The 26,532-nt window shown below is 50.2% G+C and overlaps 1 protein-coding gene across 1 annotated transcript; it reads right to left on the bottom strand.

The window, feature by feature from the left end:
- LSS (lanosterol synthase (2,3-oxidosqualene-lanosterol cyclase)) lies at window positions 1-24,677 on the bottom strand. Its single transcript, XM_006894043.1, has 22 exons — window positions 24,664-24,677; window positions 23,134-23,299; window positions 20,507-20,645; window positions 17,002-17,110; window positions 15,860-15,981; window positions 15,445-15,541; window positions 13,439-13,577; window positions 12,480-12,588; window positions 11,737-11,855; window positions 10,739-10,836; window positions 10,451-10,478; window positions 9,979-10,035; window positions 9,191-9,262; window positions 8,868-8,918; window positions 8,343-8,492; window positions 7,685-7,781; window positions 6,954-7,059; window positions 3,019-3,084; window positions 2,493-2,573; window positions 1,735-1,905; window positions 746-824; window positions 1-132 (listed from the first exon to the last, which is right to left on the bottom strand). Exons 1-22 carry the CDS (start codon window positions 24,675-24,677, stop codon window positions 1-3), a joined length of 2,202 nt encoding a protein of 733 aa, XP_006894105.1.
- Window positions 24,678-26,532: the final 1,855 nt, after the last annotated feature.

The following is a 26,532-nucleotide window of genomic DNA, read 5'->3' as shown; positions in this document are numbered from 1 at the left end:
TCAGTGGGGGCTGGCGAGGGAGTTCTGAGGATACAGGTGGGAGAAGCGGCCCAGGGTCCAGATGGGGAAGACATTCCTGTAGGATGTGTAGCTGATACTGCAGTTTTTGTTGAAGACCCCAGGGATGTTCTCCTAGGATGACATAAAAAGTGAACACTGTTCAGGGAAGGGGTCAGCAGCCAACCAACCAGGGAAGCCCTGCAGGGTGCAAACAGGTATCTCACGTGGCCTTGGATATGGGGCCATCAGCAGGCCCCCCCACCCCAGATAGGAACGCTGAGCCAGGCCATCAGTCACTCACAGCCACTGACCTCCTCCGCCCTGGGCATTCACAATAGCCATCCTCCCTAGCTCCAAGCCCCTTCAACAGAGGCTGCAAGGGGAACCAGCCTCTGTGATCTCAGGAATGTCACTCACTGCTGGTAGAGGATGCCACTTGTACCTCTCAGGCACAGGAGCCATAAGAAAGAGAAGGTGAGGGGCTCTGGAAACAGCAGAGTTTGAGGGCCAGCCCAGGGGGATTCTCCCACCTGCTCCTGCCCTTATGTCATGGTGCATGAGGACCCACCCTCATCCCACGCTGCTCCAGCCCAGATCACTTGAACTGGCAAGGTTGGTTGAAGTGCCACAGTGGTAGCCCACCCTATACCCAGTAGATGACAGATTCACAGAGTAGGGCAGATTCACCGAGTAGGACAGACACAGGAAACAAACATGCTCTTAGCTCCAGGAAGCCCTGGTGTACCTGCGGCCAGTCGCCATTGGATAACTGTTTTCCAAGCAGACATTGGATTCCCCTCTCTAGGGCCTTGACGTCGGGGTGTCTAAGGATGAGATAATCAAGCCCAGAGGTTAGCAGTGGTGAAGGCCATCCATGCAGATCACACCCCGGAACCCACTTGTCTGTGTGCAGCGAGGCAGAGGAGGGCACAGGCATGGTGACGAGTGGATGGAGCACTCATGCAGTGCCAGCCAAGCCCGGGGCAACCGGCCACATGGGCTCTCCCTTCATATTTTCTTTCAGAGACTTTGGTCATGGGAAAGTGGCATTCAGGGTGGCTTGAGAGAGCAAGCATGGCTCTCAAGGGATGCTAAGCCTTCTGGTGCTGCTTTCAGCCCATGCCCACAGCCCCTGCTTGAAGGAGTTGCCCTTTTGGCCAAGGGTGGCAGAAGCACAGGCCTCAAGGGCATGAGGGTCTCACAGTCCCACCTGCCAGCTGAGCTCTGTCCTGAGCGACACCCTTGCAAAAACCTTAGATGCTGCAAATGCTGCTCAAATAAACAGGGCCTGGGTTGGAAAGGGGGAGGAAGATCCTTCACATGCCCTCAAATCCACTACAGGGGCGCAGGGTGGGACCACATTTGTACACAGGCATGCACACCTGTAGGAGTCATGTTAAGGTCTGTGTACCTGTACACGTTTGCATGTGTACATCCAAGCATGCATCCATTTATGTGCATCTATGAGCACCTATGTCTGCATCTGTGCATCTCATCGTTCAGCTGTGCATACCTGTGTATGCGTGAGAAGAAGTGGCCACAGGGTGGATCCTGTGATAGTCATCGCCTGGCCCGGTTTATGGTCCCCTACCCACGGTCTCCTCTTGCATTTTCTACATGAAGCTTGCCTTGCTCAGCTATCATGTGACCCCCTTCTAATAGGTGAGCCTCACTGTGATGCAAACCCCAAGACCTCTCCTCTGCAGCTCTCCCTGAGGCCAGCCCTGCACCTACCTGACGGCCATCAACCCCATCAGGGCCCAGCATGTGTTGTGGATCTGGGACTGGGCGCTCTGCACGTAGCGCCGCTGTTCACAGGATTCGAAGTCCTCGCCCCAGCCACCGTCTTCCATCTGCCTGGACAACAGGAAGTCACAGGCCCGGGTGACCTCTGCACAGGCTTCCCTACAGGGACCAGGAGGACACAGGCTTGTCACAGAAGGCCCAGGACGTGATCTCAGCTAAGCTGCCCAAGGCTCACTCTTCAGACCCACTCCTGCTATATCAGGGTGGCTTCCAATGTGAACTAGGGACAGTAACACTCTCCAGGCACATTTAGGGGAGCAGGAAAGATACACGCTAAACTCAAATACACCCTGAAGAGCAGGATTACAGTCAGCCAACAGAGGAAACACTGAAAGGAAGACCCAACGTGAAGGTCCGCCTGACTCTGAGCCTGTCACTTGCTGGGGAATGAGGCATGCAGATGGAAGGGGCAGAGTTCAAAGGCTCCTCCACGAGCAACTCTCAGGCCAGTATCTTTAATATAGATCACTACTACCTCATAAATGAGCAAACTATCTTGATCTCAGTCCCACAATGCATATTAGCTTACTGTTTAATAAAATTCCTGTAAAGTAAACATCAGAGGAAAAAGCACCGTGCTGCAGAGTCTGGATGTGAGCTCTCCCAGCCCAGTGTCAACCGGTGCTTCAGAGACTCAGGAAGCCACCCTTCCCCCGGTGGCCCATGGTGCTCAGAGGCCCACCTACCCATCCTGGTACGTATGCCCCATGCAGGCAAATGCTTCCAGCCCAAACCAGATGCCGTACGTGAAGCAGACTCCCCAGGAGCTGAAGAGATAAGAGAAAAAGGGGTGTCTACAACAACAGGATTCTTCTAGCTTGTCAGGTAAGAGAGAGTGTAAGAAAGTGATCAGCTTGTTAAGTGGTCATTCACTCTCAACCCTAGGCTTCTAGATCACTGGAAACAGAACCAAACAGCCTAGCTCTAGGGCTGGTTCTGTGAAAACGACTGACCATAAGCAAGGAAGAGCAGCCAGAGCCACAGAGATGGCCTCAGATGGCAAGGGCAGCCAGCACGTACAGTGCAGCCATTTCCAGCCTCACGCAGAGCGGATACACAGGAGGGCTGCCTCCAGCCACACACCGGGCACCCATGGTCAAGACCCAGATTTACACAGGAGGGAAAAACCAGACATCCACTGGTTACCACTCGCTTCCAGAAGCTTTCCTTACCTGAAGACAGCATGTAATACAGAACCACTGGCTCACTCACCCTTCCCAGGAGCCGTCAGGCCGCTGTATCCGTCGGCAGTACTCCAGGCCCTGCTCGAGGGTCTCCCTGGAACACAGCAGATTTGCCCATGGACGTGCCAGCAAAGCAACAACGAACTTCCAATCCCACCCAAGCCCTAATCTCAAAAAATAGGAGTGCTCTCTCCCTTTAAAAAGAAGTAAAATGAAATGGTTCAGACCAGGTCCCACGGTTTAAAGAAGAAGCAATTACAAGATGTGAGAAGTACTGGAGGAGTTCAAGAAAGAATGAGAAAATAAGACCTTGGAGGTAAAACAGTTATAGACAGGACCAATGTTACTGAAAACAACAGTGACACTGGCTTGAGCAAAAACTCCACCAGAGAGAAAGTGATAAACTGTGAAGAAAAAAGAGCAAGTCTGCGAGGAGACAGACTCAGTAATCAAAAACTCCCCAAAAACAACAATGAGTCCTGATGGTTTCCTGGGAAGGCTATTAAGGTTTTTCCCCTCTATCCCATCTGACTAAAATCTCTCTAACCTTGCTCCATGGATGGTGCAGAGCAAGGCTTCAGACCGTTTCAACACTGCTCTTCCAAGGAGCACACAGGTTCGCTCCAGACACCATCAAGAATTCAGAGAATTAACACCGATTCTTTTCAAACTTTTCCAAAATATTTTTTAAAAAGTAAAGAACATCTTTAATTCATTTTATAAAGCAAGCATAATACTGACAATAAAACAAGACAATGACACCACAAGAAACTACAAGCTACTGTCTCCTATGGACATACATGTAAAAATCATCAATAAAATAACAGAAAAGAAAAAACGTAAGAATAAATGTTTTAAAAAGTAACAGAACAAAATCTAACAGCATATTAACAGGGGTACCCATCATGATGATGATGATGATGATGTTGTCAGGTTGCCTTCAAGTCGACCCACAGTGACCCTATGAACATCAGATCTGAACTCTATCCTATCCTGTGCCATCTTCACAATTCCTCACACTCTATAACCCATTGTAGCAGTCACCGTGTCAATCCACCTGGCTGAAGGCTGAGGGTCTTCTTCATTTTGTTGACCCTCCGCCCAGCATCATGTCCCTCTTCATGGAATAGCACCTCCTAGTAACATGTCCAAAGTATGGGAGGTAAAGTCTCATGACTCTTGACTCCAAAGAGCACTCCGATTGCACCCTCTCCAAGACATACTTGTTTGTTCTCTTGGCCATCCATGGGATGTTCAGAGCTCTTCTCCAACACCACAGCTCAAAGGAGTCAATTCTTGTTCTGTCATCCGTATTCATTGTTGAGCTCTCGGATGTATAGCAAGTGATCAGAAAGACCATGACCTGAATCAGATGCACCTTAGTTCTCAAACTGATATCATCACTCTTCAATAATTTGGAGAGGTCCCTAACTGCAGACTTTCCCAGTGCAATGCATCTCCTTGTTTCCTGACTGCTGTTACCAAGTATGTTAATTGTGGACCCACGCAAGATGAAATTGATGACAGTTTCAATCTCCTCTCCATCCATAATGAGGCTGCCAATAGGTCCAGTGGTAAGAATCTTTGTTTCCCTGACATTGAGATGCAATCTATACTGAAGCCTGCATTTCTTGATCTTCTACAAAAAGCATTTCAAGTTCTCCTCAGCTTCCGCAAGCAAGGTTGTGTCATGTGCATAACACAGGTTATTGATGTGTCTCCCTCCAATCCTGATACCGCATTCCTCTACATAGAGTCCAGCTTCTCAAATACTTTGCTCAATATGTAAGTTAAACTTTGAGTTGCAATACTGAAAAACGCTATGGGCAGAATGACCCAGAAAACATCAAAAGAAGATGGAGGGAATCACTGTACCAAAAAGAACTGACACTGAAAAATTTCAGGAAGTACCATATGAAGAGGAGCCAATGGTAATGAAGGAGGAAGTAGAAGCTGCATTGAAGGCATTGGCAAAAAATAAGACCTCAGGAATCAATGGAATACCAACTGACTTGTTTCAATTAACAGATACCGCCTTGAATGTGCTCACCAGTCGATGCCAGGAAATTCAGAGGACAGCTGTTCTCTTGGCCAACGGATTGGAAAAGGTTCATATTGGTTCCCATTCCCAAGAAAGATGATACATGATTATCATGTGGGATTTATTATAGGAATGAAAAGATGTTCAACATTCGAAAATCAACCAACAGAATACACTACAAAAGAAAAGAGCCACATCATACTTTATACTGATGTATAAAAAAAATTCACAGAGCTCAAACAGCTAAAACAGTTACAAAAGAAAAATCGTTTGTCCATCTAGAGCCATCAACAAAAACCAAAAGAAAATTTTCATTTCTAGAAAAGAAACAACTTATTCCTAAACAACTCACAGAGAACGTAAACAATTGCAGATATTTTTCACCAAGTGACACACCAGGACTAAGAAAGCAGACTGCCACATATTTCCACACACAGTGACTAGTGGGATTGAACTGCCAACCTTTGGATGAGCAGCCAAGCACTTAACCACAGTACCTCTAAGAATCATCAAAACCAAAATAAGTGTATTTAAAAAACCAAAATAAATGTGCACTAGATAGACCCAAGCACTGAAGGCAGTTTCTCTGAAAACATCAACAAAATTGTTAAGCTAGTAGTTAAAAACCAAAGCCACTGCCTTTGAGGCAATTGTGATTCACAGCAACATTGTACCTGAGATTTCAAGGCTGTAAATCTTAACAGGAGACGCCCATCTGCCTCCCACAGAGCGGAGGGGGAGGCAAACTGCTGGCCTTTTTGTTAGCAGTGCAACATGTTGTGCCCTGTTTCACCAGATCTCCTTCAGATGCTACTACTCAGAATCCAGGTAAAGAGAGAGTGGATCCTAGCTGCTGGTTTTAAGAAGGATAATGAGGCCTCCAGGGCATGCCCACAGCATCAGAGGTCATCCTGGGAATACTGTGTGCTGCTAGAACTGCTAAAGAAATCCTACATCATTTAAAACCTGTCCTCAGAGAAAGTTCCAGGTCGAGATGAACTTTCCCCAACACAGAAGAAAAGAAATGGCATTAACACGACATCACTCTCCACAGATACACAAAAAAACACTGTCTAACCTGCAGAGTCCAGCACAACTATGGCAGGAGAGCCTGGTGAAGACAGTTCAAGAGAAGGGAAGTACAGACCAGTTTTTTTCATAACCAGAGTTGCAAAAATCTTACAGAAACTGAATCCAGTTACTATCTAAAATATGACCAAGCTGCGTCCCAATCAGGATTAGCATCCAAAACTCAAGCAGGATGATTGTAAAAAGAGTAAGGAAGAAGTTGCTGTACATCCCCCTGGAACTGTGCATGAGTGCCTCCAGAAGATAGGGGTGCTCCATGACCCCAGGCTGGAAGCAGTCCCAGTATTCTCTAACAAGCAAATGGATTATGAAGTGGGATCTTCCCCTCCAAATGTCTATGGCAATGAAAAAAAATGATCAACCCTTGCTACAAACAACTGCTGGCTGAATCTCACAGACTCAGTGGCAGAGTCAGGGGCAATTCCTGGGGAAGGGAGTGCAAGAGGCAGAGGAGCTCAGGGAACTGCTTGTAGCAGAACTCAAGTCATTTAGGGTTTGGGGGACTTTGTTATATATGTTGTTCTTCAACAACAGGGGTTTGCTTCAAAATCAGCATTTATTTTGACATAGAGAATGAGATGAATGTTTTTGTAAACAGCAGTAAAGCGTGAAAATAATCAACTTTTTTGTTATAACTTCTGCTACTATGGGTCTCTTTCAGGGCAGGCAACTAATTCAGGAACACCCCTCCATCTTCTGTAATGCTAAGAAGCTACAAATGAGTTCCATCTGCAAAGTCTCTCTGAGACGGGCAGGCCACCACCATTACCTATATAAGGGATGTGCTGCTTCAAGGTGGGAGCAGTTCAAGGTTGACCAGGGCCTGGGCTCACCTGATCTCACTCGCCCTGTGTTCCGGGAACGTCTTGTGAAAATGCTTCAGTGCCTGCATCACAGCCGAGGTGCACTCTACATAGGTGTAGTCAATCATGATGTCTCCTGAGACAGGAAGGAGTGTGAGTTCCTACCAGGCCACAACGAGCAGGCACCCTCAGTGGGCAGCCCCAGCAGTGTGAGGCCCAGGGCCACAACCACCAGGGGCAGAGGGGCCGTGCACCAGTGTGGTGACTTGACACAGGACGAGGGGACTAGGCAGGGAGCTGCACCCTGACCTACAGAAGACCCCGCTTGGACAGCAAGGGAAAAGCCCCTCCAGAACCATCAGCCTCACTCAAAGAATCAGGATACAAAACAGACCCAGAAGCAGGGTGCAGAATGGTGTTGACGCAGCCAGAAAGGAATGCACCAGAAGAGCCAAGAGCAGAGAGCCCACAGTGGACGGTCAGACACGGGACTGAGGGCCAATGCTCCACTCAAGCCTCAGTGAGCACCGGGGTTCCGTGAAGAAACCTCGAGCAACTGGCCCCAGGTAGGGAGCTACTAAGGATGTGGGGCCTTCGCCAAGAGCGAGGAGGGCCTCAGCTTCCTCCTCTAGCATACAGGATCCTACGTGGGGAGTCTGAGGAGCAGGGAGCCCATGGTGTTCCTCTCACTTCAGGACTATTACTGGGCCAGGGGCGGACTGCGAGGCCCAGGCTGTGTCCTGCATTGCCTGCTCACTCACCAAAGACCTCTGCAGGGTTCAGCAGCTCCAGTAAGTACCCGCCACGTTTGGTCTCATAGGTGGAGAAGCCGCCATCAGAATTTCTCATGTTCAGCAACTAAAACCCAAGAGGGGCTGTCAGAACCCAGTGTCTCCCAGAGACACAGCAGTACTCCCAGCAGCAGAGAGCCTAGGTCAGAGAGGGTGAAATGGGTGCAGGGAACAACTCCTGGATATACTACACCAAGTGCACAGAACAGTGGGCTGTTCCACCAGCCACACAGTGACAGCACAGAGGCCATTCCTGAGTCAGACATGTGCCACTAAGCAGCGGAGCCTGGTCTAAGACACATGCGAGGGGGCGTACTGAAAAGTTCTGCCATAAAAACACAAGTTCTTGTTTTTCTTTTGTGTGCCACCACTCTGTCTTATAGACCCTGGGAACCAGCATGAGTGGCCAGGTCCCAGTTCTCCACACATGTCAGAATACAGGGCCTGAAAAAGCCTCCTCACAGCCCTGCCTGCATCTACCCAAGGCCACCTCCAACCTCAGGCCTCCAGGGCCAAGCTAGGCTCTCAGTCGCTGCATGGAACACCGGAACCAACTCCCCGGTAGGCCGTGTGTGGGCAGTGCTGGGGCTCAGGGGTACAGTCCTCCCACCCGGCCCAGGGCCCTCACCACAGCCACCGCATCATACAGCCTCTCACGGGGCACAAGCTCAGTGATAAAGGGACACAGCTCTTGCAGGAGGAGCACAGACTTCAGTCCCTCGGCTGTGCAGTCAGCGACGATCCAGCCACAATCTCTCGTGCTGAAGGAGAAGCCACCCTGGAACCAGAGCTCAAGTTGAGAAGGCGCCACCAGAGGCCACGGCACCAGACACGTGCCCAGGCTCCCAGGCCACTGTGGCCTGGCCACAAGGAGACAGACCACGGACATGGCCCCTGTCTTTCCTCCATTCAGCTACTGGGTGAGCTTGTAGCTCAATGGTTACTGAAGGTTTGGGGGTCTATGCCCTCCACAAGGTGGCAGGCACACACAGGTGCATGCAGGTATGTGAACCTGTGCGAGGACCGTGACAATATGAGACAGCCCGTCAGCCTGTCAGCTGTCAGCTGTTGAGGGAGGTGGGCATCTTCTTAGTGGGAAACGTCCCCTACAGCAGGGTGACTGTGTACAGGTAAAGGTGGGGCGGGTACATACCTTGTTCATCTGGCGGTAGTATTTCTGGTAGTCAGGGGGGTTGTCTGGGACCTAATGAGAGGCAGCATAACATGAAAGTTTAAGAGGAAGCTGAAATGGAAGGGGGCACATACTTCATTCCGCCCCACAATGGGTCACCCCCAATAGCTATTGGTGACACAGGTTGCTGGAGATCTAAGCAAGTACTGACCATGGAAGAACACTGCTGGAGGCAGCCTGGAGGTGCAGAAGGAGGGGCAAAGGAGGGGACAACAGAGAGGTTTAGCCTCTGCTGAGGGGCCAGGCTCGGGGGTGGGCAGGACGGAAAGGAGCCAGGGTCTCACCTGTGAGATGCGGAGGAACTCATGTGCATGCTGCAGGCAGGCTGTGAGCTCGGGCCTATGGTGCGCACCAGCCTGGCAGAGAAAAGAGCTTGCTGGCATCTACGCCCCACCCAGTCAACCCTCAACAGGGCTGAGATTCTCCCTGGGCCTGCTCCAGGACAGCAGCCCCATCGACGCCCTCAAATCCATGCACTTCTCTTACTGAGGGAGCAGAGGGTAGTAGGTGGCTGGGGGCTTAAGACTCAGTCCTGCAGCCTCTCCAACTCAGAACATGCGTAAAACACTCACCACTATCACCTTGGGGCTAAAGGAGCACTGATCCCTGACCCCGGTAGTAGCCCAGCCCTGGTCTCCTCTGCCTGCAGAGAACATCCCTACTCACATCCCAGCCAGACTCTCGGCCCCCAAACAAGACCTGGTATCCCCACTAGGATAGGAGCAGACACTTCAGACCAAATCCATTCCCCACAAACCCTCACCCTAGAGGGAAGCCTGCTTAAGAGCTCAGGGTCCCGGGGGCTCAGCACCCTCTTACACCCCATCATGCCCACTGGGGCAGCACTAGGCGTGGGAAATGTGACAAGCCCAGAAGTTGCCAGAGTCAATGAAGAAAGGCCAAGACCCTTACAGATCAGGACCCCCAGCCAGACCTAAGACCTAAGCAAGCAAAGGACTGAACAGCAAAGGCAGGGCCTAAGGTAGACACAGCAGAGGCACACGGTACGAGGGCGCAGGGGAAACATGTGGAGCCACACACAGGAGCAAGTAAGATCGACAGGACCACTCACCTCCAGGAAGGCTTGGATGGCAAACGCGGTGTCCCAGATCTGTGAGCCATTGGTGCCCTGGACACAAACAAGGCCGTTACAACAGGACCAGCACAGTACTGTCCTGCTCATTCTGCCCCACAGCTCCCAGAACCACTGAGCGGGGCAGCCAAGGCGAAGAGGGGGCCAGCAAACAGGAGCCCTTACTCTGCATTCTGACCCGCATGCAGTAGCAGCATGAATGCTGGAGTGCACAGCAGCTCAGCCTACACTAACACTAACGGCGGGGCCAGAGGATGGAGGGTCCTTGAGAAGTGACACGGGTGCACCGTGCCACATCCAAGGAGCTCGAGCGCCTCAACAACTACCAGGGGTTTGTTCCAGTGTGAGACTTTGGAAGACACATGCCCTCATCAGCCCCACACAAGCTAAAGAAGGCAGAAAGAGCCACCAGGACAGACTACTTCAAACGCTTGGTTGTACTGGGTCCTACCTGCATCTTCATGCCATCGAGCCCCAGCCTGTGAGAAAGAGAGGCATGTCAGTGAGCCAGCACACGGGCTTCCCAGCAATTCAGTTTATTGGTAGCAAATCTCTGATGCAAAGGCAGACTCACTGGGTCTGTGTTCTTAAGTTCCTAGTTACAAACACTATCCTAACCCCACTCACCAAGGTCCCTGCCATGAGCCTAGAAACAGGAACCTTCCTGAGGCCACGTCTGCAGTGTCTCAGCAAACGGTGTCAGAGTGCACACTTGGCCCACTTACGGCCAGCCACTCACCAGAGGTAATCGGGGATCCTGTCCACATGCTCTTGGAAGGCAGGAGAGGCTGAGCCATCCACACTCCACCGCACGAGCATGTTGATGGTCTTGGAGATCTGTAGACACTCACGATTAGCCTGTGCACAAGGCCACCTGGGCCCCACGCCACAGGCCTGGCTGCACGACAGACATGCCCCTGCAGCGAGAGCAGCTGGCAGGCCAGCAGATAGGGGATCATGGGGTAAAGGGTAGGGGACTAGGCAAGTGAAGAGTAGCAGGCAGGGAGAAGGCAGGGTGGTCAGCAGGGTGATCTGTAGGTCGCTGAGCAGGGTCAGTGACTGGAAGTCCCACACTGCAAAGCTATGATATGTTTGGAGCAAAGACTGGTGCTCTCAGAATATGCATTAAACAGACTGCTCCAGGTGACAAAGGCTTGAAGGAGATGCCAGGGTCCAGCTAGTTCTCCCCATTCAGACCCATACCTCACCCGAAGGGGTCCTGTTTAAAGAGTCTGTAGTAAAACCCAAGAGGACCACACACCGAGCTCTTCTTTAATCCAGAAGTACTTTTTGTAGCATTAATCCAAAGCTCTGGAGGCCCCAGTCCCATCTAGGGGACACAGGACACTGCCGGCCAGGTCTGTGATGACGTAAGCCTCAACAAGTGTGAAAGGCTCTGGTCTGGGCGACGTTCTCCAAGCCCCCCTAGGTCCTCCATGTCACCTCTAAGTTGTCTAAGAGTAGGGCAGACAGTGTGCTATGTGGGGGAGGAGTGAAGAGGGGGACACAGAGTGAGCTCAGGCGGTGGTGTGAGGAGCACAGTCCAGAGCCCCCTTATAAGACGAGACTTGGTAGTGGGGACAAGATACAACACAAACTGGGGGGGTGGGTTATGCAGGCAGTCATGCAGGTTGGAGCACCTCAGCGGCCCCCTCTGCCACCACTGGGATATCTGCTCGCTGACCCTGGTGGGCCTTGCACAGCATAAGCGGGGGTCACTGGGCTGGGGGCACTGACCGGGCCGATACTGATGCTCTTGGTGAAGCGGTCATCAGCAGCAATGTGCTCGTACAGCATCTGGATGGCACGCTGTCGCAGGTTGGTACTATGGTAGCGCTCATAGAGGTTGAGCACGGCTGGGGGCATGAGAGAGGAGGGCATGAGTGGATCCCACACGTGAGAGGGGGGCCTAGGCCCCAGGCAGCTCTGGCCTCCCTCAGGTCATTCTCTGGTCCTCTCTCTGCCCTCCCACCTGCCTCAGGATGTGCTCACAGCGACCCCCCACTCCCTCTTGGTCTGTCACACGGACTAACACCCACCCACCCTAGCACCCCATGTGAATGGGCAGGGGCACCGAGAGCTAAAGCCAGCCCAGACGCTGTCGGCTCAGCAGGGCAGCGTCCCCCGCGTCCACCACAGCTAGAAGAGCTGTTCAGGCTCTGAGTTAGTGGGGGAGCTGGAGAGAGAAGACCAGGCTCCACCTGAGCCTGGCCCGGGCAGGTCTGCACCACCGTGTGGGCAAGGCGGACACACGACCTCTGCAGCTCAGCAGCCTCGCAGGAGACGGGTTAGCAAAGTTAAGGCGCTCCACCCGAGGGGTCTCGAGTCTCTCCTGAACCCTCCCTCTGAGAGGAACAACGACACTACTCAAAGGCCCACCCACACCCTCAAGTAAGAATATGAGAAAAAGGGCTGTCCGTGTCCCCCCACCTACCCAGTGTGTACCCCGCACAGATCAGCGTGCAGCCAGGGAGACTCACCAAATACGGCATTGAGCAGCCAGCTGTGTGGTGTGTACGAGTCTTCAGGGGCCACCTTGTTCCTCTGTGCCGGCCAGTCGATGCTGGCGTAGTCCTCCGGGTAGAGTTCCTGTGGGGACAGGGCGCCTGATCCATGTGGGGAACAGAACCCCAGGCAGCCACGGCAGACAAATGCGCGTGTGCTGGCACCAAGCACCACTGGGCCTTCAAGGAAAGACGGGACTCAGAGTCAGCTTCAGAGCCAACTTCACATGGTCGGGGCCCTTTAAGCTGAAGGGCCAGGTAGGTCCAAGGTGGAACAGCACTGAAGACCATCTCAACTCCAGACCCCTGGTTCTTACTGTCGTTAGGTGCAGTCAAGTATGACCCATAGTGACCTTATGAACAGAACTGGACCCTGTCTTATCCTGTGCCATCTTCATCATCTCTGATACCTGGGCCCATTGCTACGTCACTGTATCATTCTACCTCGTTGAGGGTCTTCTCTTTCCTTGACCTTTCACCTTTCCAAGCATGACGTCCTTCTCTGAGGAATAGCCTCTCCTGGCAACATGCCCAAAGTATTAGAGACGAAGCTTCAGCGTCTTTGTTCCAAGGAGCACTCTGCTTGCACCTTTTCCAAGGCACGTTTGTTCTTTCGGCAGTCCATGGGATCTTCACCACTCTTCTCCACCACCTCAGTGCAAAGGCATCAATTCCTCTGTCATCCTTATTCACCGCTCAGCTACGAGATGCACAGCAATAACTGAAAAGGCTGTGGCCTGATGTGGGTGACCTTAGTCTTCAAACTGACATCACTACTCTTGGGTTTTTTGGAAAGATCCCTGACAGCTGACTTGCTGCCTTCACTTCACGTTCTCCTCCTGTCCCACTCCCTCTGCAGGACAGGCCTGCACAATATACATGGAGACCCCAGGTGATCCCCCGGAACACGCCCCCTTGCCATGTCAGGGGCTCACCTGCCGCAGGCTCTGCACTAGTGGGTCCTCAGCGTCACACTTCAGCCTCCTGGCGTAGCAGTAGCTCATGGGCAGGTAGACCTGCCGGCAGTGGCACCAAATGGTGGAGGGATGTGCAGGAACCCACTTGGGAAACAGCCTGGGGACAGAGGTCAGTCAGGGAGTCCTGCCCCACCACCCACCCACGACTACACCACCAGGTGCTTTCCCAGGTGAACTGGCCCCCAGGCCAGTGTGGACCGGCCACCTTACAGCGGCAGCCTCACAGAGCAGGGGGCCAAGCCAGAGCAGCAGCGTGGCCCAGCTCAACTGGACTTTCAGAGCCCAGAAGCAGACCTGTCTGTGATCTCCTGGTCAAGGAAAGATCCCACAGTGATAAGAAACATCAGCAGGGCGTGGGGCCCTCCTGGCTCTGCATCACTGGGCAGCATTTATGGGAGTCAAGAACTATTTCAAAAGAAGTTCACTTTTATAGGATGGGAACTGTGACTCCTTCCTTAAGGCCCAAGTCTGACATTATACCCTCTGGCAAACGGCCCCAGGCAACCTCTGTACTCAAGCTCAAAAGTCCCTTTATCTTCACAATGGCCCACCTACTCTGAGGAAGGAGTGTTGCCTGTGCGTTAAGAGTGTACAGGGCTTCTGGGCCTCCATCACCCTAAACCTCAGATCACTGTCCCTCAAACAGCTCAGCAGAGCCCACCACCCTGCTCTGCCTGGCACTCCCACTGCTGCTCCTGCCCACCTTCCATCTCCCCACCCAGGGGCTCTCACCTGAATGATCACTGATGTCTCCCTCACATTCTCCTTCACTTACCCAGGTAACAGGGTGCCCACCCCCCTACACAGGTAACACTATCCCACCCCGCTTCCTTGCCTGCCCCCTACTGCTCAGCCTCTCAATCTCCTCTCCCCTCATCACCACCATGTAGTCGCCCAATCACCTTGGCCACTACTCACATGTCATCTCTGACACAGGAGCAGCCCCTGGACAGCACTCTGTTGGGACCCACCTCCACACTTCCAGCAGGGACCTCAGTTGGCCCTCACCACTTCCAAGGTCCCCCAACCCACCCTCATGGTTCTACCCAAACCCACTAAGGTTCAGGGGCATCACTTCCAGCATCATAAGGGGTTGAGGGGCTTGTATGTATGTTCTTAGCATCCGTCAGTTAGTCACAAATCAAAATTCTAGTTGATGGTCCCTGGGGGTTGGAATGAAGCAAGAAGGGAGGAAAAATTGAGTGAAGAGAAAGATTATACATAAGAAGGAGCTGATGAGATGTAATCAATTAACTACACTGATCAACTGTGATTAATGTATAAAACTAAATGTGCATGAGTAACTGAAAAAAATTGTAATAATCATAAATGTAAACTTTCACACAAGTAACAACCAAAAGTTTAAAAATTTTGAAAAACACTGGTTCTGGGCTCTAGATTATGAGGAATTAGTGCGCAGTGTGCTCTTTAATAGAAAGTACTGCAGCTCTCTTTCAAAACCTAAAAATGCTTAGCCACCAAAGAAAATTCCAAAGTATTCATGGGGGAAGTGGGATGTTGGAGATTTGGATTCAAATTCTCCAGCAGAAAGACAGCAATAGCAGATGGCAACAGGTACAGTGGCACTGACGCTGTGAAGGGGGGCCTTCCCCTCTGCTTCCACCCAGCACATGACCCCAAGGCACTGTCAAACACCCTCTTGACAATGCTCAGCCTTCTCACAGACCCTGTAGTCCCACAATCTGCTCCAGGGTCCCAGATGCCCTGCATAATGCCCACAGCCTGAAGCGCTGTCCTCTGCTCTCCCCACTCCGCTGTCCAATGGGGTCCTTCACCTACACCCCACCCTACTCAAAGAGCCCACCATGCCCTACGGGCAGAGCCTGACCACAAACAGGCAATAAGAAGCTGAGCAGAAGCAAGGGCCTGATTTCCACAGCAAGGACACAGGGACCACAGTTTCTCTCCCAGGTAAGGTGGTGATGGCCCAGGGTCACACATACCACATCTCTGGGAATAGGCTGTTGAGGCCTTCCCAGCTGTACACATTCAGCAAGGCCAGCCAGAATTTGCCCCAGGACGGAATGTATGTTGCACCACCTGAGGAAGAAAGGAGCTCATGTCACCAGCAGATCACAGCTTGGGACCAGGGCTAGCCCTGCAGGAACCATGTGCTCGCCTGCAGTTCACTCGCCAAGCCCCTTGAGAGCAGGTCTCCATAGCAGCCATGCTGTCTATGAGACTCTGCTTGCCCATACTATCGGCAAACTGTTGATGACGTGGTGCAAGCCCCACCTCTGTGAGGCTGGCCTCCTGCCTGTGCTTTTCCCACTGTGTCCGCTAGAGAACGTGCTTTCCTTTCTCTTGTACAAGAGTCCTTTTCTACTGAGTGCGGCCTGACAGTGCAGTGGGACATACCTTTCTTGTGAAGAAGATTTCGGGCTCGTACTACGTCAGGGTCATCAGGCCCTACACCCAAGATCCTCAGGGACACATAGTTGAGGGCTGTTCCAAGAACAGTAGATTTGTCCTCAATGTGCCTACAAACACAGTGGTGGGGTGGGGGGTGGAACTTTGTATTGTTTCTAAGGAACTAAGCAAAGTTTTCAGAGAAATCTTCACAAGCAAACAGAAATGCTAAAACCTCTTACGCTCGTGTAACAGAACAACACAGAAGCTACTGTCTGGGATTGATCATGAATCTGGCGAGATCATAAGGAGATCCATGATCACAGATGCAGAGCCTACCAAAGTACATCCACCGATATTTCCACAAAGAGTCACCACATCTAATCCCAGGAGGCAGTGTTGCAACTGAGGTTAGGGCATCACCACAACAGTGAGGGGCACATATACACACAGGCATGGACTTACATTTACACTCCCCACATCTACACATACACACACACGCACACGCACACGCACAGTGAAAAGCCCGTGGTGAGCTCTGGTGGCCTAGTGGCAAGAAGCTGCACTGTAATCTCAGAGGTACATGGTTTGAATCCACCAGATGCTCTTCTGTAGAAGAAGGGACAATCTCGGCGAGCTCTGGTGGCCCAGTGGCAAGAAGCTGCACTACAATCCCAGAGGTACACAGTTCAAATCCACCACATGCTCTGCTAAGAAGGAGGAACAATCACCTCCTGTACCAGTCAAATCCGATTTGACGATACACACATTAAAATAAATAAATAATAATAATTTAAAATATTTAAAAAAAAAGGGACAATCTCCCCCTGTACCAGTGAAATCTGATTTGATGGTATACACACACACACAAAAACCCGAGCACATATCTAAACATATATGCACATACATGCTCAAACATGTGCACACGAGTACCCCCACATACTGCATCTATGTGCATGAACACACACGTGCATGAACCCCCAAACATATATATGCCCCGCATACTTGTGTGTACACGCACAAGTGCACACAAGTTGTACCTGCCACACACCCTTACTCACATGCACACAGGCCACATGGCGCCATAGAGGTACAAGTACACACTCATGCACGTATGTATGCATGTAACGACAAGGTGTGGGGACACTCACAGGCCCCAGCCGCCGTCAGAAAGCTGCACCGACCGCAGGTACCGCACCATCTCGTCTCTGTACCCAGGCAGCAATGGAATATGGGCCATATGGCAAGTGATCAGCAGACCTATGAGGCAGAAAGGAAAGTCCTTATTGGCAGTAGGTACCCAGCAGTGTAAAACCTGAATGTCTTAGTTCTAAGGAGACTCCACTGTGGGGCTGTCCCTGAAGGAGCTGATCCCTCCATAAAAACGGCCCCCAGTAAGGGACTGTGGGAACTGGTCCTGGAGTGGCAGCAATAGCACTTGTGATGCTGCCCCAGAGCTTGCTAAGCCCCCACCAGCCACACCATAGCCCACCAGAGTCTTGAGGTCAGAGAGACACCAAGTCCCCTGCACTGCTTTGGGGATCTACTCCTGAGAACCCCAGGGGAGTCTGAGGTGTTTGATGCACCAAAGGAGAGACATTGGCCCCGCTCTGACTCCTGCTGGAAAATAAAAAGGCCACTATCACTAGTGGTCCCTGGGCCCTGCTGGGCAACATTCACTTGCTCATTTTAGTTTGGGGGATTTGTTTGTTTGTCTGTTTGTCTGTTTGTTTCAGGCACCCTTATAATTAACATTTGCTAGAAAATGAAGTTGGTGGGCAGGGAGAAAAGTACAACAATGAATGAATGGAAATCCAAAGTCTCTGTAAATTTCATTAAAATTAATAATTTAAAAAAAAAAAGTAAATGTATTCATATAAATATAAAAAAAAAAACCCACAGGGAGCTCTGGTGGCCTAGTGGCAAGGAGCTGCAACTACAATCCCAGAGGCACACGGGTTCAAATCCACCAGATGCTCTGCCGGGGAAGGAGGGATAATCTCCTCCTGTACCAGTCAGATCTGATTTGATGGTACACGCACACAAAAATAATAAAATAAAATTTAAAAAAAAACCAAACAACAAACCCACAAGTATACCAACATTCTTGGAGGTTGACTATCACAGGCATAAAGGTGCAACATAATCACAAGAGAGCCTTTCATTCTTCCCAGTTTTATGTTTTAGCTATGAAGGTCCAGAGCAAATCGTTCATAACAAGTAGATTTTTTTAATATATTTTAATTTATTTATTTTTCATTTCAATGAACATCTACAGAGATTTTGGAATTCCATTCATTCATTTTTTCCCCTTCTCCCCCAAAAACCCCCCCCCCCCCCTTTGCTCCTCTCCTTGAAAAGCAAAACTCCCTCATTGGTACACAATCCACCCCGGCACCTCCCCCAATCCCACCCCCAACCCCAAATATAATCCACTTTGCAACCCTCATTGCGTACTCCTATGATAAACATAATGCCCTAAAATATAATACTTTTAAACTATTCTCTCCCCCATAGATTTCAATGCCGTAAACATATTTCGTCCAGTTTTTCTCGGCCTTACCCCCACCCTGATGCCAGCCTCATTACAAGTAGAATTTTAAGGTTCATTCAATCCAAGAGGTTCTTAGGTCTTTGAGGCTATTCATTTGTAAATGGAGTAGAAATTTGAACCAGTCTTCACAACATGCCTTCACATGTGATGCCAAATCTTTATATGATATCCATTTCTTTAAGATAAAGCTAGTAACTCCCAGCACAGCCGCACAGATGAGAAAGTTGCATATGGAAGAGATAACATCTTGATGCATCTTCCATTTCCTCTCCTCCAGGTCTAGCTTCATTGTGAGGCCGTCAATCTGGAACATTGTATTCCTGTTTCCCTGCTACAAGGTGGGGTCCTCTGCTCTCTTCAAGTGGCCGCCTTGTGCCTCGCTCACTTCAGTTTTGTAAATTTTTTTACAAGTTTGTGACTTTTCAAACGAGGAGACAATCGCATTCTTCATAAAGAACCTTCTCTTCAGGCCCCACAGTGGCTACCCAGGTGCAGTGCTCACGAGGCACCACACCACCACACCTGCAGCACCAGCAGCGCATGGCCTCAGGGGTCTAACGGATATTCCTCATGGAAATGCACCCCGGAAAGACATCCGGGCCCCAGACACCAAAGGCTCACAGAAATGCCACTCCAGGTCAGGTCCCATTTTTTCAATAAAGAACATCCTCCGGTAGGCAGGAGCAGCATCACCTGCAGCCTGGAGATCTTGGGGATGAGGCCACGGAGACAGTCACGGTCCCAACAGCATCCAAGTGAATACAGCCAATGGCACTTGCTAACTCCCCTGGCTCTTCCCACTCCAGCTTCACTAGGAGGTGGGGTCTGCCAACACCCCCAATTAGCAGGTGAGGAAACTGAGGCATGTCTGGTGCATGGGGGCAGGCTGGACAGAGCCCTCAAGTGATGGGGGTCAGTGCACAACACTGTCAGCCTACACCCTGTAACCACCCCCAATTTAAAGCAAGAGCGTAGATTCTCAGGACTCATTTGGCTCTTGAGGAACATGTGGTGCTCTTGGCACCTACTACACCCAGAGTCTGTCCACACAAGGGGAACAGGCTGTCCATAGTCCAGAAAGAAGAGGTCTCAATGGCAGTCAGGCATGGAGGGAACCACACAGAACAAAACTGTCCCCGATGATGATGTCCCCTCCCATGACTGCTGCTGCTCCAGGTGACCCCATCCAATACCCTCTTCCCCCACTTTAGTCAGGTAACCAAAGTTCCCACACTTCGGTCTTCTCATCTATATGCTCCAAGCCAGGAGAAGGACTGGGCACAGAGCAGAACGCTGGGAGCATTTCTGACATGAGAGGGCACAGGCCCAAGCCAACCTTGAGACCTAATACAGTCCCACACAAAGTCCCCAGGAGCTCTCCATGGGTCTAAACAGACAATTTGGATGAATAAACAGGCAGACCCAGCCAAAGAAGGTAAGGGGGTGGGGTGGGGGGTAGGCAACGAAGGGATAATAGAATTTCAAGTCTGTGAAGCTTATTATCACACGCACAGATCTTTGATTTCACAAGAATTCAGGACACAAAACCAGTCTAATCATTAAGTCCTTGAGGAAAGATCCCTCTGCAGAATACTTGGAGAGAGTCTTTATATTGCCAAACTCTATTTCATAGACATATAAGCCCAGGGTGCAAAATGATCATATCCTGACAAACCAGTCTGGTAGGCTAGGAACTCAACCATAAACTCTGATGTAACTGCCACCTGAGACTCCCCTGCCTGGGTTCTGCAGCCTCTCCCTTCAAGGTGACATCTTGCTCCTGCCCAGCCCTGCCATCTCTGGCTGCGTGGGCTGGACCTTGGCTGAAAAGCCCTTCCCAGCCTCTGTGCTGCAGCTCAAGGCCCTCTCTCTGCCGACACCCCTTTCAAGCATCAGTCACCCTACACTGGGCTGGGCTTGTGAGGCAAGGACACCTTCCAGAACCAGCACCAGGAGGGTCAGCTCGAGGCAGCCCTGCGCAGGCCCTTTCCATGTAAGCTGCTGGGTTTTTACCCAAGAGCCTGGGCCAGAAAGAATCAGGAGCTCAGGAGGAAAGGGTAGCCCTGCTTGTGGTCTCTTACAGCAGAAGGGCCCCTTCATACCTGGAAGGAGGAAGAGTGGGCCTCCGTAATCGCCTGCCCAGTGCCCATCCTCAGCCTGCAGCCCCGCATAGAATATCATTCCATTCAGAGCTCCCTCCTGTGCTGTGTGGGCCTTGGGCAAGTCCTTGAAGAAATTCTTCTGTAAAGGGAGAAAAGCAGCAAGAGCTGAGTCTGGTTAAAAGAATAAGCAGAATAATTTCAATGTTTCAGTTGCTTCAATAAAAAACTCTGAGCCACTCCAGTAAAGCTTTGACCATCTCAAGTTAAAATATGGTTCCACAATTATGTGGTCTGCTTTCTACTCAGAGATTGGTTAATTTCTTCACAGCTTCTCCAAGATATGTTACATAACCAAACTAAGACCACAGAAAGTGTGGAGCGGGACATGGACATGGACACTCACTCAGTCTATCAGGCTCTGGGGAGGGGAGGGGGACCCTGAAAGGGGATGTGATCAGAGCTGAAGTGTGGCAAGGAAAACCCTTTATAGCAAACATTTTTAACCAGCTGGATCTGATGCACAAGGGCATGGAACACTTTAAAATACAAACAAGAAAATAAACCACAAGTTTCTTTTTATAAATGAAAACAAAATTTGGACCATTTTTGCAACTTTCCAATAAACCTAAAACTGTTGTTACTGCTGCTGGGCGCTGTCAAGTTGGAACTGACACACAGCTAACCCTCCAGTCACTTTTCAGAAGCTGTACATCACACTGGAGGAGACTGTTCATCTTTCTCTTACAGAGCAGCTGGTGGATTTGAACTGTGTCCCTTTGAGCTGGCAGCACAACTGTGTACCACTGAGCCACCCTAATGAGAGCGCCAGAAGATTCTCAACACTAGGTCAACTGGCAACACTATGATAGATGGAAAAGAGACTGAGGTTGTTAACAATTACAACTTGCTCAGCTCCACAATCAACACTCTTGGCACATCAAAAGACAAACTGCATTGGGAAGAAGATCTGCTGTCAGGGACCTCTCCAGAGTACTGAGAAGCAATGCTATCAGTTTAGAGATCAAGGTGTGCCTGATCCAGGCCATGGTCTTTGCAATTACTTGCTATGCATCAGAGAACTGGACAATGACTAAGGATGACAGAAGAAAAATAGATGCCTTTGAGTTGTGGTGCTAGAGAAGAGTCTTGAACATACCATGGACTGCCAAAAATCTTGGAGAGGGTTAAACCAAGTTTCACCTTGGATGCTAGGATTTGGAAGCTCTGTCTCATATACTTTGTTGGCTTGGGTTTGTTTGTTTTTTGTTCCCCCCTCCCCTTTTCTTGTTGTGTTCTGTCAAATCAGATCCAACTGGCTCCAGCAGAGAATCTGGTGGACTTGAACTGCATACTTTTGAGATTGCAGCACAGCTTCTTGCCACTAGGCTCCCTTATGTCTCACATACTTTGGGCACATGGCCAGGTTCTTAGAGAAGGACATTATGCCTGGAAGGGTGGAGAGACAGTGCAGGAGAGGAAGATCCCAGATGAGATAGATTGACACAGTAACTGGGGCAATGGGAATATCAGAGGCAGTGAGACTACTCAGAACAGGGCAGGGTTCAGAGCTATTGTACATAGGGTCGTATGAGTCGCAAGTGACTTGATGGCACATAACGACAACAACACCACAATTTAAAACTATTCCAAAATGCTAGGTTGCAACACCCCCATGATACATCTTCAAGGATATGTACATGTACAGCCAAGCACAATCAATAAGAGTGCATCTGAATTCCAAAATCAATCTCCATAATAGTCTATGTGTTTCCTACTGCCAAAGGGGCCCTTTAGAGTAGTGAGAGAAGATCTTCACCCTGAAACCCACAGCGTCCCTTTTCAGCAGGAAGTAGCTAAGAGAATACGCCGTGCCCTTTTCCTTATGACTCAGGGTGAAGTCTCTCTCAGGGAGGAGTGATAGGGAATGGCAAAGGATACACTGACAAAGAAGATTGATCAGAACTGGCTTTGACAAGCACTGTGGCATTTGGACAAGAACAAACTGGGAGGAGGGTAGAGAGAATAGTGCAACAATGAATGAGTGGAAGCCCAAAATCTCTGTAAATGTTTATGAAAATTAATAAAATATAATTATAGAAAAAAAAACTATTCCAAAATGAATTTAAAAACTAAACTATATTGGATTTTTAAAAAACGCACTATTCTGTCATTAGGTGCCATCGAGTCGACTATGACTCACAGTGACCCTATGAACAACAGATAGGAACTTTATTCTATCCTGCACCATCCCCATGATTTCTGATACTGATCGAGCCCACTGGTCCAGTCACTGTATCAGTCCACTGAGTTGAGGGTCTTCCTATCTTTCTCTGACCTTCTAACTTTGCCAGCATGATGTTCTTACTAGGATCTCAGAGGTGACCAACTCATGCTTTAAGTCAACTGGATCCCATAGGAAACAACCTTAGTTATCTGAAGGAAAGGTCATATGCCACCCCTCTTGCTGTCCCACAAAATATTTTTAACAAAAAAAATAAATGTCAATCATAGTTAACTTCCCCATGATCCCTGTTGATTCCTGGAATTGGTGGGCAGAGAGGGAGTAAAGGTAGCCTCTTGGCCATTTCCCAAACGTGAAACAGCAATGAGCAGATGTAGCTACTTACGGTCTCCAGTCCCAGTGAGTGGGCTTCCAGGCCAGTCTGTGCTCGGCCAGGGTCTTCATCTTGAAAATACTTCCATCTCTGCCTTCCCTCCTCATTGGTGAGGCGCCAGCGGGTAAGGTCAGTGGCAGGTTCTGTTTTGTAGGGACCCCCTCGGCGACGAAGACACCTGAAGCAATTGTGCTCACATTACCACCCCGCCTGTTTTTCACGAGATCAGAGCCTGAATACAGAAGGGACTACAGGCTCAGGCCCTCTACGTTCCTGCTCATAAGTCCATTATGAGCTGTTAGCACACCTGACTCTGAAGACAGCCCTGAGATGAGCCCAGGGGAAAGATCACCACCTGCCCTTGATAGAGGGAGTACTGTGTCAATCTCACTGGGGATTTTATGCCCACTAACTCCAGAGTTCCAAGCCACCAGGAAACTTACCAATGCTTCCCTACCTTTATGTGGCCTCTAAGTCACTTTTTCATAGCCTACACACCTGCCACCAGTCTCTGCTTTTACCAAGGAGAAGACACGACATTCTGCATTGGTGCCACACGTTGGCAGCCCTCTCCCTGCTCAGGGACAAGCTACACTCCCCTGGGCCCCTTTCATTACCATCTTTGTCCATTTACTTTTTCACAAATCCCAACAGCTTACTCATATATAATTACTTCTTCCATCTTACAAACAAAAACAATCTTCATATACTTCTGCCTCTTGTGCCCAGAACAGGGGGGTAGATTTCTCCAGTATGGAGGCTGGGAATTAGGTTTCCTCTTTCTGGGTTGCTTCTCCTCCCCCTGTTCTGGATACTCAATAACTAACTGTTTCTTGCACATCCCCAAGCTTTATATGGCACCTGGCCAATCCCGCTTTCAGTATTTGTTCCTGGTGAGGAGGGAAGAACACAGTCTCTTCAAAGCACAAATCATTTGCCCCTGTGCTGGTCAAAGGCAGGATGAGCAAGCTGATTACAAGAGAGCTGGTGTCCACGAGTGAAGCTCATCTTGCTCTATTCATTCTCTACGTGAATAAAGCATTAATTCATGCACAAGGGGAAGCAGAAGTGTATCTTTTGTTGGTAACTTCAGAACTCTGGTCTAACACTGCTTCTTTGCAGCAAATTTCTTCTATCCTACCCAGGCTCAACACCAGACCTCTGGTCACTGAACCCTCTGCTGCTGCCTCTAAGTAGTCCCCAAGCAGCAGTAGTGCTGCCAAATAGAACCTAAGTGGATCCTGTCTTTGTTCAACGCATAAGGTGCACAGAAGTCCTGCCAGATCCTAGTCTTCCCGCCGTGTCTGCTGAAGCCAGTCCAGCCGCCCCAACACATCTACTCAAAAGCAAGCCGTGGACAAACGTAAGCTCACGCTCCAGCCCCCGCCTAGCAAGTCTGGAGTTCCCGGGAGACCCGGACTGGTCTCGGCTAGGGCAAACCCGCCCACAGAGGCGGCCTGGGCCAGCGCTCCAGGACGCTTCGTTCCAAGGTTTGAAGCTCGGGGGTCCCAGGGTCTGGAGGGTCTACGAGTAGAGACTCACGTGCCCTCTGTCATGATGCCGCAGAGTAAGTGCAGCCGCTGTTCCAGGGTCCACTGCCCTAAAGCCCCACAAACCCCGCCCCGCGGGAGGCACGGCAAAAAGCCTGCCCCACCCATCGCGCACACCACGCAGGCGCTTGCCTCAGCTGAGTCGTAGAGTGAGATGGGCCGAGGCTAGAATAGCCAATCAGATTGCGGTGTAGGTGGGTCCTGGGCTCTTTTAGCCAATACCTTGTCTGAGTGCCGGACGCCTCAGCTCGACGGAGGGGCGGGCCAGAGGAGGAGCTAGGAACACCCTCCCGCCCTGCCCCGCCCCCGTCTACACCAACTGAGCTTCTAGGACCGGCCAAGGTGGTTTCCTGTCCGCCCAGGACCTCCATCTGGAAGACTCCCTCGGAGATGGGTGGGAGGAAAGTCTGAGGCATGAAAGACAGATGATTCTGTGTAGAGAGGTGCACCGGAGGTGGAGGGAAGGCTTGGTGCACTGGACAATCAGCCAGAGCCTGGCCGCGCCTAATGCTTGAAGTGGTGGGGGATTAGACCGAATCATTGGAAGGCCACTGCCTGAAGTTGGAGCGGTGGAAAAGTCCCAGTGGGGATGGCTGAGGGGACAGGAAAGGAAGCTGATGAACAAGTGGTCAGTGGCCAAGGTGGTCTCAGAAACTTCGAGTCTCCCACCCCTGCAAACTCAGAAGAGAGAGCTATTTCTGCAGTGAACAGGCACCGGCAGAGCTGAGTAGGGTTCCCCGAAGTTGTTCTGAAATGCCAGAGTCCCTTCTTACTCAAAGAAACCCTGCATACAACAGTACTATGGCAGCGATTGCTGGCATCAAGAAGGTGGCCCACGAAAGGCCCAGCATTTCTACATCTGCCCAATATAAGGGCTGACATCTGGTTACAGATGCCTCAAGTACTCATTTTTATACCCGCTCTGTTCTAATACTGTGGCTTTGCCTGTACCAATGCAGGCCCCAGAGAAAAAGAGCAATTGGGTGGAGAACATTGTTTAGACTTGCAAGCAAATCAGAAAAACATAACCTCCCAGTCCTGGCCCAACTGGATAACTACAGCTTCTGGCCATTGAGCTCCTGTACAGGGTATCACGTGGCTAAGTTCCAATGAAAATACATTCCTGTCAGCCTACATACCTCAGAGCTCAAGCACAGTTAACTCTCAAAAACTCAAAACTCATTGCCATCAAGTTGGAGATGACTTATAGCTGGCACTCAATGAGATTTTCAGAAGTTATAAATTACATAGGAGGAGACTGCCCATCTTCCAGCTTTTAGCCTAAGTAGCTATAACATTCCTAGTACCATGACCTCTTCTAAACCCAACCTGCACTTCTGGCAGTTCCCTGACAATATGGTGTTCCAGTCATTTTTGGATCATTTTTAGCAGAATCTTGCTTGCATGTGATATTAATGATATTGTTTGATAACTTCTGCACTCTGTCAGGTCACCTTTCTTTGGAATGGGACACAAATATGGTTCTCTTCCTGTCAGTTGGCCAAGTGGTTGTCCTCCAGATTTCTTGGCACAATTTGGTGAGCGCATTCAGGGGCAGCATCTGTTTTGTGAAATATGTCAATTTGGTATGTCGTCAGTTCCTGGGACCTGCATTTTTTTGCAATTCTTTCAGAGCAGCTTGAACTTCTTCCTTCATCGCCGCAGGCTCTTGCTCATACACTGTCTCATGAAATTCTTCTGTGTCAGCCAATTCTTTTGGGTATAATGATTCGGTATACTCCTTCCATCTTCTTTTAATTCTTCTTGGATCATTTAATATTCTGCCCAAAGTGTCCTTAAGTACTGCAAATTGAGGCTTGAATTTGGTTTTTCAGTTCCTTCATCTTAAGAAATGCTGAGA

This window comes from Elephantulus edwardii, unplaced genomic scaffold (genome assembly GCF_000299155.1).
Source record: "Elephantulus edwardii isolate Elephantulus edwardi_28Jun2011 unplaced genomic scaffold, EleEdw1.0 scaffold00133, whole genome shotgun sequence".
Taxonomy (NCBI): Eukaryota; Metazoa; Chordata; class Mammalia; order Macroscelidea; family Macroscelididae; genus Elephantulus; species Elephantulus edwardii.
The sequence above is the reverse complement of the archived record's forward strand: the minus strand, read 5'-3'. Positions and strand labels throughout refer to the sequence as shown.

Excerpts from the sequence above, each read along its gene's own strand:
- LSS (XM_006894043.1), bottom strand. Across the intron at positions 15,982-17,001 it reads TCTGACGGCGGCTGGGGCCT|GCACATTGAGGACAAATCTA; the intron begins GTGAGTGTCCCC and ends CTGTGTTTGTAG. Across the intron at positions 11,856-12,479 it reads GCTGCTCAATGCCGTATTTG|CCGTGCTCAACCTCTATGAG; the intron begins GTGAGTCTCCCT and ends TCATGCCCCCAG.